This window comes from Hipposideros armiger, unplaced genomic scaffold (genome assembly GCF_001890085.2).
Source record: "Hipposideros armiger isolate ML-2016 unplaced genomic scaffold, ASM189008v1 scaffold_641, whole genome shotgun sequence".
NCBI classification, from domain to species: Eukaryota; Metazoa; Chordata; class Mammalia; order Chiroptera; family Hipposideridae; genus Hipposideros; species Hipposideros armiger.
In genome coordinates, this window is record NW_017731991.1 from 608,968 (window position 1) to 624,809 (window position 15,842).

Consider the following 15,842-nt stretch of genomic DNA (forward strand, 5'->3'; position numbering starts at 1 on the left):
ACACACACACACACACACACACACACACACACACACACACTCTCTCTCTCTCTCTCTCTCTCTCTCTCTCTCTCTCTCTCTCTCTCTCTCTCACTCACACTCTAATGGAGTGGGATGGGTGTTGGTAATAATTACAATAAATTTTTAAATATCTTCAGGTTGGTTTTTTGCCTACCAGGGAACAAGCAATCTCATATTTTCTTAACTAGGTCACTAACTTTTGTCATTGATTACTCTGGTGTTAATCAGTGGTTTTTCATAAGATCTGTTTGAATCGTGGTTCTGTTGTATACCATTTATACACTTGATTCAAGTTACTTCTTTAAGTTAAAATGGGAACAGTATCTTTTTCCTGGTATTGGTTAAATTAAATGTAAAAGCATAGTAAGTAGTTTGACCCAAATGTCACTTCATGCTAACATTGTATAATATTTAGTTGCTATAAGGGAGTTCTTCATACTAAAGTTACAATGAACAAAACAGCAAAGAAGAGACAGTACTGCTATAGCTTGAAATGTATGTTTTCTGTTGAAAAACATATTTCACATTGTTTTCCAAGTCTAATAATCCTGTGTATTGATTTGTTGTGGAGAATTCAGTATGCTTTTGAAGAAAAAACTTGCATGGTTTTACATGAGAATTTTGAGGAGCCAATTGGGAATTAAACTGTCCTTAAAAACCTATTTTATTTCTGTTCTGCTTCTCCTTTTGAAAATAGTTGTATGTTACTACTCACAGTAGCTAACATTTTGGTTTCACAGTGGCCAGAATGGCCTGTTGAGAGGTACAGAGTTAGTTGTGTATATATGGTTGTCATTCTACAAATGTAAAAGTTTATTTTCAAATTATAGTTTGACACATAATACTGTATGTAGACGTCATTGCTCATTATGCTTTTCCTGAACACTTGTGTTTCTGGATAATTTTTCAAATTCTTTGGTGACTTAATGTAAAATGGTATATCTAAGTAAATTAAGGTTCATTGTTCTGTAGTATTTTCCATTAATGTAAACTGAATTTTGGAATAATGTGGGCTCTTGATTACAGTGTAAATAGTAGGTAATTTTGGTTCATATTAGAGAAATGTTTAGAAAATAGAAGAGTTACGGATTATTTCGCCGATAATATTTTAAGTATTAGTCAAGCATATTTTTTTTTTCACAGAATGACAGCCCATATCAAGGCGGTGTATTCTTTTTGACAATTCATTTTCCTACAGACTACCCCTTCAAACCACCTAAGGCAAGTATTTACCCTCAAAATCTGTTAGTATAGATTTACATTTTATTTCAGAGAAATAGTGCATTCTTAAGAGATTAGGCTTCTGCATAATTAAGGTTAAATTGGTGTGTGTGTATATAATAAATATGAATAATTGACACTGATTATACATATTGAATTGAGTCACTGATATAGAATGCTGACTCTTAATCTCTAGTTAAAAGAGTAACTAGACCTGGATTTGAACTTTGTAAATGGAGATAAGAATTGCCTTTTCCTTAATGTTGCAAGGCTGAAATATACTATGTGGAAATATACTATGGAATTTCCCCCCCCCCTTATTGTGTTTATACAGACTTGGATTAATAACCCTAGTGTCTTGTAGTAGTAGGCTTCAAATGTTCAACTTCAGCATGCAGCTTAATGTTTGTGTTGAGATTTAGACAGACTAATCATTTTGGGAATTGAGTTTGCATACATAACAATAAATCTATCAAAACTTAGAATTGCTAGGGCTGGCCGAATGGCTCAGTTGGTTAAGAGCTCGCTCAAGAGTTTGAGCTCTGAGCAACAGCGGTTCGAGTCCCTGCCCTAGCTGAGCAGCCGCTGAGCTGCCAACAGGTGGCAGGATGGCTCAACTAAAAAAAAAACTTAGAATTGCTTAATGCGCTGAGGTAGATTGGTTTACAAGTATTAGCAGCATCATACAAATTCAACCTATAGAATAACTATGGAAGATAATTCATAGAACATTGCCACTTCACTATAATTATCTTTGTCGTCATGTTATCGGTGTGATATGAAGTTACTTTAGATGAAATACCTTTGTGATATTCAAATTTATATTCTTTGTATAGTGGAAATACAGGTCAAATACATATCTTTGTAACTTGATAACCTTAAATGAGCTGGTCTCTAAATTTTGGTATATATTCAGCAGTTTTTTATCTTTTAATGAATGGTAAAATAAAAATAACCTGTAAATTTCTCTTGGATACTTTTGATATTGTAGGGCCAAAGTGATCCTTAAGAACATCCCTCCATATCGATGAGAATAACATTTTGCCCCAAAGTTGTAATTTCCAATTTTAATTACAGAGGGAACCCCTGGGAGATCTTTGGTCAGAATGTAAAAACTGGTTTCTGTAATTTTTGGTTCTTTTATGTATATAAATTAGATTTTAGCTATTTGATTTTTTTTTTTTTTTAGTTGTGACATCTTAAGCCTTGCTAGAAGTTGTCTATTTAAATTTAAGATGCTTGTTTTTATTTGAGAAAAATATCTAAAGGTGTTTTATTTATTTTAGGTTGCATTTACAACAAGAATTTATCATCCAAATATTAACAGTAATGGCAGCATTTGTCTCGATATTCTAAGATCACAATGGTCTCCTGCTTTAACTATTTCTAAAGGTAAAGTACTTTTAGAAAAATGGCTGCTCTGATTTTCTAATAGTTAAAAGAGTTTCATTCGGGGGCCTACTTGTCTGAGTCTTCATTATGCGAACTTTTTGGGTAAGAGGTGGGGAAGGAATAAGTTATGTCATCTTTGCTCTTTTAGCAGTGTTGATTAAAGAGATTTTGTGGGGAAAAGTTAAAATTCAAATTAGGGTATTGGGGCATTATTTGCAAATATCAAATAATAATGATTTTTGTAGCATTGTTCAATCCCTAAAGTTAAAAGAGCTTTTAAATCTTGAGGTTTCCATTGCAGGGAAATTTTGATTTTGCTTTTCTGTGTTTATTATTTTTTAGATAAAATAATTTAAAAAAATATATTTTAGGTGTTAACGGGAACATGGTAGGTTGTTCCTACCTAATCATAGTCTAAAATTAGAGTCTTGGAAATGTCTCTAGAATGATTCCACTCTTCTACTTTTAATAGGGATCCATTATGTGACATCTCTAATAGGTTGTCCAGTTTTCCTCCACATGACTATCCAAATGGAGATGAAGTATCTCTCCATCTCTCCCTCCCTTTTGAATGACTGGTGGCTTTTATGTCACATTTATCCCACAAATAAAATTACGTACCACAAAACTACTTAATGAGGAGGAAGTCTGCCTTCGAGTAATTTTTGGTATGTCTTAGCATTCCTTAGGTACACAAAATTGGTTTTTTAATGTTGCTGGTTATGTCAGTGAATAGCGAACTCGAGCATCCTCACATTGTTTCTTGGAATAGTTAATGGTATTATACAAAGAACTTTTATGATTTCTATAAGTATGGTAAATGCAAAGTGAAATGGGATGTAAGGCACGATGTCATAAATCCTTTATGTTTGTGCATTGCATTTGAATCTCCTTAAGGGGCAATGTAGCATTTCCCAAACTTTTGTTTAACTAGAGTCACTTCATAGAGGAGAACAATTTGGTTTAATGCTGCCATGATTTTTTTCAAATGTAACATAATTTTAGACCTGTTTTTCACCCTCTTGGATATATTTCAGTTTCCTTTCAAATCAGTTTCTCTTAACACCAGATACCTGATATTAAGAATACCTTAACACTAGGTTCCAAATTTTTTTTTTACCATTGCTGGTGGGAATGCACTATAATAATGAACACTATGTTTCTGTAATTGGAGGTTGAGTTTTATATCTGCCCCCGTGCACTTGAGTTTAAAATTTTATTTGATGTTATATTACATTAATGTCTTTTTTATGGTATTGTTTTTTTGTCTTCAAGTGAAGACAAAATGCCCACTTCAAGCTTTTATATCTTAAAATATTATAACACCTTGCACAATGTCTGGCACACACAATATGCACTCAAAATGAATTAGATATGTGCTCTGTGATGCTTGGCATTTTCTATGTTGAACAGGTTAGGGGAAGAGCTATAGTTGAAGGCTCACTTAGTAATGGATCTTGACATTGCTTCACTTAGTCAACACTCTTGAGAATGTGGTCTCTACCTTGTAAATTCAAGGAGACAAAACAGTCAGTGGAGCATTTGGGAGTTATTGGGATAACTGAGCAGGGCAGAGAGAGTGTCGTCGTCCCTCCCCCTACCCCACCCCCATATTACTGTTAAAAATAACAGTAAACTATGACATTATTTGACAATGTCAGAATTCCTGAGTTTGGCAGTATTTTTATAGCTAGTCAGTACTAAACTTGATCCCAACAAAGCTCTATTTGTAGCATTTCTTATTTACCAGGAGCTTGTCCCCTGTGAAGCAATAATCTCTGCAAAGGTTTGTCTCATTGAGATTAAAATACAAACTAATAAAAATCTTTTGAGGATTGAGGTTTATAAATATGTGTTTTTAATTGATTTCTAGTTTCATACCATTGTGGTTAGAAAAGATGTCTGATAAAATTTCAGTCTTGAATTTATTGAGACTTGTTTTGTGTCCTAACATGTAATCTATCCTGGAGAATGTTCCATGTGCACTTGAAAAGAATGTGTATTCTGTAGTTTTTTGAATGAAATGTTCTGTAAATACCAAGTTCATCTGGTTTAATATGATATTTCAGGCCATTGTTTTCTTATTGATTTTTTTCTGTCTGTATGATCTATCCATTGACGTAAGTGGGTATAATATGTGTTTTTAAATATTTTTCTTTATCCAAACTTCCGATGCTGGGTAATAGACATTTGTTTTCTTGCAGTTCTTTTATCCATTTGTTCACTGCTATGTGATCCAAACCCAGATGACCCCCTAGTGCCAGAGATTGCACGGATCTATAAAACAGACAGAGATAAGTAAGTATAGTAATTTAAGGAAATAATACTAAAAAGTCATTTTTCTCAGTGAGTTAGGCTTATACTCTGCTGTAAGTTGTGGCAATGCGAAGAAGACTTGATGCTTATTTCTGGTAAGATAGTAGTTGAAGTAATGAAGAAAACTAGTTATTCAAAAGGGATTATTTTTGAAAATTACTAAGTTTTAGTTTATGTGACAATGAGTAGTCCTAAAATGTTTTATATTTCTAACACTTTGTTCACTTTGTCACTTTAATTATTAAGTTTTGGGGAAGAAAGCAAATTATTCACCCCAATCATGTTTTTGAAAAAAATATTGGTACTATTGTAAAACTTTGTTCTAAATTTCTCAAATATTTGAATTAGCTTTATGTACAGCTTCACCATTATAACTTTCGTATTGTGATAATTAATGCTAAGTATACTTGTTCAATTAGGTACAATAGGTTAGCAAGAGAGTGGACAGAGAAATACGCTATGTTGTAGGGTAAGAGGATCTGCACTCGATGGTGCGCTTATTCATGGTCCTGCCAGCACTTGAGTGCTGCATGCTTTAAGGCACTGTTTTCACTAACAAAAGGTAACCGATGTGGCAGTTTTCTGAAAACTGTACATTTTGTACATTTAACTGCTTGTTCTTTGTTTAGCGTGAAAGTATACCCAGTAGTCATTGTTGCTTGAAGAGTATTTTTGCATGATAAACCAGTTATATAGCACTAGTAGCAATGGAAATTTAAGTAGTGTCTTTTAGATCACCAGTATTTAAATTGCTATTTTTTTAGACTTTATACCAATATTATGGAATGTGGTGATTCAGTTTAAATTTTGCCGAGAGATAATGGAAGGGAAAAACACTTTGAATTAAGCCCAAGCATCTAAACTAAATGTTCATTACTGACATGCATGCATTAGTGTCAGCTCTACTTTGTGGCTCCCTGTATGCTAAATGAAGCCTTTGTTTTAAAGTGCTGGCTTTTTGAGAGGTATCCTTAAATGAGGTAACCATGAATTGGTAGAAAGAACTTCATATGTTCAAGTTTAGAAAAGTGCTTGAACCATGTTTAGTTCTTGTTTGAAATGAAGCTAGTTAATATTTTATAAAGCTCAAACTGTAAATAAATATCTAAAAGTTCTCCTGTGCCCTTTGATGTATATTCATTTCTTAAGGTTTATCAGCTATATTTTTTGTTGGTAAGTAGACCAAGGCATGGGTGTAACGGGAAAGTTGATAGCATTTATCATTATTAGTGTTCTTCCTCAGTAATAAATAACCTTGCTTGTGTGTGAATTACCTGTTGATCTTTTTAAGCAAGAAGTCCCCAGTTGTACTAGAGATTCCCATTCATCAGGTCTCAAGTGGGACTTGTTTAGCTCCAGTCACCACATTATTTAAAAATAACACACATGGTTCTAATTAACACATACCACTCACACTCACCTCCTCTAGAAAACTGCTCTTTTATCATCCTCTCCAATATCTTAATCTTCTGCTTGTGCCTAAGTCTCAAAGGCATTTTCTCTTCTGGTATTACGCAGAGTCACGTAATTTCTCAAAGTTTAGGATTCAGATAAAATTGTTCAGTTTTAACTGTTAGGTTCTGGCTTTGATGGACATTTTTGTAGCTGTACAGAATGTGTGTGCTGTTCTGACGTAAGTCCATAATGAACTGTAAAATAATTTTTTAAATGTTAAAATTTGTTGGAATGGATACTAATTATAGATTTTCTAATGGAACATTATTAGCTCAGTGGTAGGGGAGAGAAAAGGTCTTTGATTTTTGTTAGCCTCCCCAAGCTCATTGCCACTTCCTTGTGTTTATTGAAATGCCACTTCTAGTGTTTTAGAAACAACTTTCTCATTTCCCACATTGCTTTGAGTACCAATGTTCTCTTTATTCTGATTATAGCCATTAGATGACTCCGTATGAGTCTGCAGGTAAAATAGAAGTCTTGTCTTCCCTTTTAAGTATTAAGAACTCTTTAACTTTTTAAATAACATACTCTTTATTTACAGGTACAACAGAATATCTCGGGAATGGACTCAGAAGTATGCCATGTGATGCTACCTTAAAGTCAGAATAACCTGCATTATAGCTGGAATAAACTTTAAATTACTGTTCCTTTTTTGATTTTCTTATCCGGCTGCTCCCCTATCAGACCTCATCTTTTTTAATTTTATTTTTTGTTTACCTCCCTCCATTCATTCACATGCTCATCTGAGAAGACTTAAGTTCTTCCAGCTTTGGACAATAACTGCTTTTAGAAACTGTAAAGTAGTTACAAGAGAACAGTTGCCCAAGATTCAGAATTTTTTAAAAAATGGAGCATGTGTATTATGTGGCCAATGTCTTCACTCTGACTTGGTTATGAGACTAAAACCATTCCTCACTGCTCTAACATGCTGAAGAAATCACCAGAGGGGGAGGGAAATGGATGCTCAGTTGTCACATCAAAGGAAGCCGCATTTTTCAAACAGCATCCATTCTTGTGTAAGCCTTCCACTGTTAGAGATCTGAGGTTACATGATATACTTTATGCTCATAACTGATGTGGCTGGAGAATTGGTATTGAATTTATAGCATCAGCAGAACAGAAAATGTGATGTATTTTATGCATGTCAATAAAGGAATGACCTGTTCTTGTTCTACAGAGAATGGAAATTGGAAGTCAAACACCCTTTGTATTCCAAAATAGGGTCTCAAACATTTTGTAATTTTCATTTAAATTGTTAGGAGGCTTGGAGCTATTAGTTAATCTATCTTCCAATACACTGTTTAATATAGCACTGAATAAATGATGCAAGTTGTCAATGGATGAGTGATCAACTAATAGCTCTGCTAGTAATTGATTTATTTTTCTTCAATAAAGTTGCATAAACCAATGAGTTAGCTGCCTGGATTAATCAGTATGGGAAACAATCTTTTGTAAATGCAAAGAAGCTGTTTGTAAATACTGTTGGGATTTGCTTCATTGTTTGACATCAAATGATGATGTAAAGTTCAGAAGAGTGAATATTTTGCCATGTTCAGTTAAAAGTGCACAGTCTGTTACAGGTTGACACATTGATTGACCTGATTTATGCAGATTTAATAAGCTATTCGGATAGTGTAGCTTTAGTACGCTGCACATGATAACTGGCAGCCCTGGAGTTCATAGATGGACTTGGGACCCAGCAGTTTTGAACATGTATATGGAGTTTAAGAAATTTATTTTCCAGGTGCAACCCCCATCTAACTAAATTTTTTCTTCACCTTGTACACTTGACAGCTGAAAAAACCATAACATGGGAGTGATAATGGATTAAAATTTACAAAATAAAGTACTGTTTTGGTGTGGGAGTTGTCATGAGGCTGTGTTGAAGTGACTTAACTATGTGGGATATTGAGTATCCATTGAATGGATTTGTTCAGCCATTTACATTAATGAGCATTTAAATGCAACAGATATCATTTCAGGTGACTTAACATGAATGAATAAAAGTCAATGCTATTGGATTTTTTGTTTGACAAGTGCTATGTGTGCCACTATTTTAACTTCTGTAGTAACAAGGGCATTATCATTCTTCACCCTCCCTATTTCCGACCGTATAGTTTTACTTTTTTTTCCTAGTTTTTTTTATTTGTCCATTGCTTTCTTACAGTCCTGTATTCGATTTCTAGCACATCTGTGACTTTTCTCCACTTTCACATTTTTGCACTGCTTACACTTAATGTGCAATCTTACTCCTTGTCTGCACACAGATGTGGAAAGCTAGATATAAAATAAATGTTAAAGCTTGATTTTTATAAACATTTTAATATGTAGTTTGGACATGATTTATTGACTTAAGGTTCTTTAAACTGGAAGTGAAATGCATGCCTTCCAAAGATGTTCTGGCTTTGTTAATTCTGTAATAAGCATTTCATTGAGAAATATCAATCCAGCTATACAGTTTTCCGATGAGTGATTTTTTTTAATTTTTTGCTTAAAAAGTGACTCCTTAAGGGTAGATCATACTGTTAAAACTATTTTGTATTCATATTACAAATGAGAAATTGGTAACATACCACTCCATAAGATAAGAAATACTGCTCTTTGGCTCTGTTTTCAAAATAATTACTTCTGAGAAACTTACACTCTCAAAATAACAGATTTAGTAGACGTTTTATTCTTGAAAGCCAACCACGAATAAAACACTTGTCAGAGCTTCAGAATCCCTAACTGGCTTTCAAGTTGACCTTTTCAGTTATAGACAACCCTTAAGTATTGATAGAGATGACTTCCTTAAACCATTGATTAATCATTAGTAGATGTGTCCAGTTCTGTCTTTGACTTGATGCTTTCTATATCTCTTATAAGGGAATAAGCCATAAAGGCTTCTCCAGGTTTAAGAACAGTAAAGTACCTGGAAAACCAACATTTTGAATGTATGGACACTGGATTTGAGCTCTTCTCCAATGAAATCTTCAAAAGAATCAAGAATTTGCCCTATTTCCCCCATGTACATGACTAGTGCCATGGTAGGAGACTCTAGTGAATATTAGCAGATTAAAAACTGACTTTGGTTCTTCTATATATTTCCTTTATCTTTTAATGCATAAACTCATTTTAAATACTTGTTTCTCTTAACCTGTGAGAATTACAGTCCAGTTGACTTGTTAATGGTAAATTACATTTTAAGTGGCTCATTTTTGTTCCTGGGCAAGTTTGCAATGTGATAATCAGATTTTTTTTTTTAAAGTTTGCTTTCTTGTGTGGGTGTACTCACAATTTTTTAAAGTATGAACCACAGTTAAACTAGTGGTCTCAGGGGTAGTGAACACTCACTTTGTTTTTTAAATGGCTTAGTTGAAATATGCTTCAGATACTGATAATGCTGTGTTAGTGATTTTGGGGGTGACTCAAATTAGCCATGTTTTGTGTTGGCATAACAAAATTGTTCAATGATTGTTGATTACACTTTTAAGTGAATTTGTCTTATGAGGAACCCAGTGCAAGTCACTAAATATTGTCTAATAGTTACATCTGCATAACACTTGTAATAGCTAAGGTTAACTGAGCTTAAAAGAATTGTTACCATTAAAGTCTGTTTAAAGACACTTCGGTCTTACTCAGTAATTCCACATAATGTGAAATCCACACTTTAAATACTGTGTGTAAGTTCAATTTTGAACTTCTTAAAAGAGTTAAAACTAAAGTCTAAAAAGAATTTAGGACAGTGGTTCTCAAAGTCTGGTCTTAAGACCAGCAATATCAGTATCATTTGGGAAATTCTTTACAATGGAAATTAACAGATCCCATTCTAGACCTACTGATTCATAACCTGGGTTGGCACCCAGTCACCTGTTACAAGCCATCCAGGTAATTCTGAAGTCTGTTCCTAGTTCTCCGTTTAATAGACTACAGCAGTAATCCTTAGATATGAGGCTTTTTTTTTTAATGTCTTGCTGTTTCATGGCTGTAGATGAATTTGTTCTATTGTATGCCCCCAAGTACTGAATTTTATCTGACAGACTCGCACTTAAATTATAAATAATACTGTAGGTTGATGTACACATTTAAGATAACTTCCTACAATTTTAGTAACAGTGTAATACATTCAAATTTATAAGATCTAAAAACTTTGGGGGAATATGTAATTCAACCAATGGCCAGGTAGTATTTTAAAAGGGTAACCAGATACAAAAGTGCTAAATGTTTGATAGCTGAACAAGGATCCGAATCCTGGTCTCATTCTGTGGCCTTACATAAAGCAAGGTTTTTTTGCATGAAAAAGTAAGGTCCCTTGTTAGGGGTGTTTGCAGTGGTACTGAATTTAACAGCTTATAGCTTAAGGTAGCTATTAAAACTTATCCCAGTGTAATGGGGAAAGTAAATGATAAAGGTATTTGGAAATGGAATTTTAAAATGACAGCCCCCCACCTCCCCACCAAAAAACAAAAACTATGGAGGAACTATGTTGAAAGATCAACAAGTTTTATAGAAAGGCTAGGAAGATTGAAGTTAGCTGAACATTTTGTTTTAAGTCCCCAGAAGTTACGACTATTGTACTTTTCTGCTACCCTATAAATTGCTTTTTCCTTTCTTGGCCTCATTTTGTAGAATTTATAATCGGTACACAGTGATTCTGATAATTATCTTCAATTTGTACACTGAATTTTTTTTAAGAGCCCTCTTAATTTTTTCCTGTATTGTTTAAAATAACATTTTCATTTTTACATCCTATTATCTGAGCCTCTATAACCTCGATTCCTTGTTGACTGTATCAAGTTGAACAGTGTCAAGTAAGGCCAAACAATGGGAGTCTCTTCATGTTCTAGTTGCTTAAAAGGACATGGTTAACCACTGTCATTTGCTGACCTACCAGCCATCTCTTGAACTATATAGCTTCTTACTCATCCACCTAATGGGTGATTTTAAAATGTCTTAAACGAACTTGATTTTTACACACAGATGGGCGCACACACACACACACACCTCCCTGTTCTTGGCCTCAGTAAATGTAAACATCCAGTTGCACTGGTCCAAAACCTGGGCAGCAATCTCAATTTCTCACACTCCACTTCCACATCAAATAGCAGCCCTGTCAGTTCCACTTTTAAATTTTATTCAGGTCTGCCTATTCAGCATACACACTTCAGGCAACAGGGGTCTAAAGCTCCATCACCTCTTGGATAAGGACAGTAGCCTCCTGAGTAGTCGCCCTGTTTTTTGCTTTACAGCACCCACCTCTCACACAACACCCAGCATAATCCTTTTAAATCCTGTCAGATCATGTCATCACTTTGCTCCAAACCTAATAGTTTCCCATCTCATTCAGAGTAAAAACCAAAATACTAAAAGCAATTTACAGGGTGTATTGACTTCCCACCACCTCTATTTCATCTTGAATCACTCATTTGCCTCCCCAATTCCCTCAGCTCAGCCACACAGTTCCTGCTGAGGCTTGAACACAGCAGGCTTTCTGTCACCCTAAGATGTTTGCCCCTGTTCTTCCCTTGCCTAGAATTTTCTTAACAGACATATAGCCCCCTCTTGCCTGATGGTTAGGTCTCTGTTCAAATGTCAAATTACCAAAGTGGCTTTTCTCGACTGTTCTATATAAAATAACACCACCATTATAGAGTGCACCATGGCATATCCAGTATTAGCTATCTTACGTGTGGTATTTATTGTTTACCCTTCAATCCCACCCCAGAACGTAAGCTTTATAAGAACAGGGATTTTGTCTATTCGGCTAATATTCCTCATGACTAGATGACTGCCTGGTACATTGTTAGGTGGTCAAATGTTTAATAACAGCTAAATGGCAGACTTTTGACAAAGGTACTTCTTGTTCTAACTTCAAAAGTATAATCATACACATCCCAAATTGCAATATACTATAGAAAAATAAATGGAACATTCTTTACTCTGACTACAAGTAAAATACCACCACAGCGAGTAGATGAACATTTATGTTTCTGTCAGTATGGATGATTACCCTGACCAACTCCTGTGAATAAGCAACTAAGGCGGCTGGATGGCTCAGCTGGTTAGAGCGTGTGCTCTTAAAGTTGCCGGTTCGACTCCCTCATGGGATTGTGGGCGTAAAGTCAGATTGAACACGGTACCTTGAGCTGAGTGACCGCGAGCTGCTGAGGGGCAGCCAGATGGCAACTGGCGCCCTCCACAACAAAGATTGAAGAACAACAACTTGGCCTGGTTCCCTTCCCGAATTCCCCAATAAAATCTTTAAAAAAAATTTTTTTAATGCTGGGAAAACTTCTTTAAAAATGTGTCAGTAGATTTCCAGTCAAGATGGCAGGGTAGGTAAAAGCTGTGCTTACCTCCTCTCACGACCACATCAAAATGACAAACTACAGAACAACCACCATTGAGAACCACCTGAAGTCTAGCTAAACAGAAGTCCTACAGCTAAGGACATACAGAAGAGGCCACCTCTAGACATAGGAAGAGTGGGGATATGAAACAAGCTGGTACCACACCCACGTATGGCGGTTAAAAATCAGGAGGGATATCTTGGTTGTAGAGGTCCCTCTAGAGGAGCAAGGGGTCCCAGCTCCACGACGAGCAACACAGCCCAGGGATCCAGTGCCACGGAGAGACGTCCCCACAACTTCTGGTGTGAAAATCAGCAGAGATTGTGGCTGAGAGATGGAGGGCTGTTGGAGTCCCAGGTGCTCCTCTTAAGGGGCCTGTGCACAGACTTCCTCGCTGACGGACATACTCGCTCTGAGCTCCAGTGCTGGGACAGTAGCTCAAAAGGTGCCAGGGATATACAGGGAGGAATTGTCTGGTTTCAGCGGCAGCTTTCTCCCAGACAGAAGTGCTGGCAGAATCCATTATTTGTTGAGCTCTCCCCCTTTCTGGCGTGCAGACGCAGGTAGGAGGCATATCTTAGGCTCCATCAATCTGGCAAACACTTTACCCTGCCCTGGTGATTCTCTGAGACCCCCCGCCCACCAACTCACCCAACTTGAGGGCCCACCCAAGTCGCTTCCATTGGTTTTTCCATAAAATGGCCTGTCTTGGCTCATGCTGCAGACTTTCCTAAAATCTCTTAAAGGTTCACAAAACCCAAACCAGCAGCATCTGGCCTTGGCAAGCCTCTTACCTCTTGATGAGCAGTGCCAAGCCTGGCACTATTGGCAGCCAGCATTGATTAATGGCTTGGCCCCTCCCAAGCACTTCCAAGTCCAATGCAGGTGGCTGCCATCTGCTGATTGCTTTGTTGCTCATGCCAGGTGGCCCTGGGCAGGACGCTGCCTTCAGCTGAACTTGGCCTGTGGTGGGGCCCCTCATAGGAGGCTCCAGGATCCACATGCATGGTGGCTGCCTTTGGACCAAGCCAGAACATCATTCAGATACCTCCACAGGTGACACACAAAGGGCAGACTTGACAGGTACCAGAGCCCTGCTAAAGGGAATCCTATTTCATAGGGTCAGATCCTGCACCACAGTTCCTCCACTGTAGTCACAGCCAGTCATCACAACCAAAAAGCATGGGGGTCAATTTTTCCCACTGATGTGCAAACATCAACCAAGGCTCAACTACAAGAGGAGGGCAATTCACACAAGGGGCATGCCTGGAGCACCTGACTCGGAAGACTGTGTCACTGGGCCCCACAGGACACCTACTACACAAGTCCACTCTACTACTGGGAGAAAAGGCAGCCCTATCTAATACATAGAAACAAATACAGAGAGGCAGCCAAAATTGGGAGACAAAGAAACGTCCCAAATGAAAGGACAGAACAAAGCTCCAGAAAAAGAACTAAGCAAAATGGAAGTAAGCAATCTAACAGATGCAGAGATCAAAACACTGGTTATAAGGATGCTCAGTGAATATAGGGGAAGAGTAAAATTAGTGAGAACTTTAACAAAGAGGAAACAAAAAAGGAGATAGAAAACAAAAAAAAAGTCAGAAATGAAGAATACAATAATGGAAATGACTACATTGGAGGGAATCAACAGCATAATTGATGAAGCAGAGGTCGAATCAGCGATTTGGAAGACAAGGTAGCATAAAACACCCAATTGGAACAGCAAAAAAAGGAACAAAAAGAATTTTTAAAATGAGGATAGGTTAAGGGACCTCTGTGACAACATCAAGTTTATAAACATTCACATCATAGGCGTACCCGAAGGGGAAGAGAGAGAACATGGAAATGAAAATGTATTTAAGAAATAATGACTGAAAACTTCCCTAACCTGGCAAAGAAATCAGACATACAATTCCAGAAAGTACAGAATCCCAAATAAGATGAACCCAAAGATGCCAACACCGAGACACATCACAATTAAAATCCAAAGGATAAAGACAGAGAATCTTAAAGCAGCAAGAGAAAAGCAATTAGCTACATACAATGGAGCTCCCATAAGACTGTCAGCTGATTTCTCAACAGAAACTAGGCCAGAAGGGATTGGCACGAAATATTCAAAGTGATGAAAAACAAGGACCCACAACCAAGGTTATTCTACCCAGCAAGCCTATCATTTAGAATTGAAGGAGAGATAAAGATCTTCCCAGATAAGAAAAAAGTAAAGGAGTTCATCGCCACCAAACCAGTATTACAAAAAATATTGAAGAAACTTCTTAGAAGGAGAAGATTATATATATATATATATATAATCTTTTATAAAATTTATATATATATATAAAATTTTTTTTAAGAAACTTTTTTTTTTATTGGTGAATTGGGTGGGGGAACAGTGTTGGGGAATTGGGGAAGGGGAACAGCCAAGTTGTCCTTCAATCTTAGTTGTGGAGGGTGCAGCAAGCTCAGCTCCAAGTCCAGTCGCCATCTGGCAGCTTGCAGCCACTCAGCTCGCACTCTTAAGCAAGCTCTTAACCAACTGACCCACTCGACCACCTCCCCCCCCAATAAAATTTTTTTTAATGTGATACACCACATAAACAAAATAAAGGATAAAAATTATATGATTATGTCAATAGGTGAGAAAAAGTATTTGACAAAATCCGGCGTCCATTTATGAAAAAAACAAAATGCAAAAAGAGGGAACATATCTCAACATAATAAAGGCATACATGACAAAACTACAGCTAACATAATTGTGAAAAGCTAAAAGCATTTTACTGAAGATCAAGGACAAAGACAATGATGTCCACTTTCGTCACTGTATTAAACATAGTGTTGGATGTTCTAGCCACAGCAGTCAGACAAGAAAAAGAAATAAAATGCATCAAATTGGAAAGAAGAAAGTAAAACTCATTACTTGCAAATGACATGATACTATATAGAGAGAACTCTAAAGAGTACACCAAAAAAATATTAGAACTAATAAATGAATTCAGTGATGTGGCAGAATACAAAATTAATATTCAGAAATTAGTTGCAGTTTTATATGCCAGTAATAAACTATCAGAAAGATAAATTATGAAAATAATCCCATTTGCAATTGCATTT

At 36.3% G+C, this 15,842-nt stretch overlaps 1 protein-coding gene across 6 annotated transcripts in view; it reads left to right on the forward strand.

Annotated features, from left to right (window-relative positions):
* Positions 1–8,866, forward strand: part of UBE2D3 (ubiquitin conjugating enzyme E2 D3) — a 36,215-nt gene extending 27,349 nt beyond the window's left edge. For 3 of the 6 annotated variants that reach the window (XM_019625880.1, XM_019625879.1, XM_019625878.1), the window contains exons 5-9: positions 1,165–1,242; positions 2,529–2,634; positions 4,839–4,932; positions 5,370–5,419; positions 6,947–8,866. In XM_019625880.1, coding sequence (XP_019481425.1) covers positions 1,165–1,242; positions 2,529–2,634; positions 4,839–4,932; positions 5,370–5,418 — 327 coding nt within the window. In that variant the 3' untranslated portion in view covers position 5,419; positions 6,947–8,866. The remainder of the gene's footprint in view (positions 1–1,164; positions 1,243–2,528; positions 2,635–4,838; positions 4,933–5,369; positions 5,420–6,946) is intronic. The other 3 variants (XM_019625883.1, XM_019625884.1, XM_019625882.1) reach the window with 1 other exon arrangement.
* Positions 8,867–15,842: the final 6,976 nt, after the last annotated feature.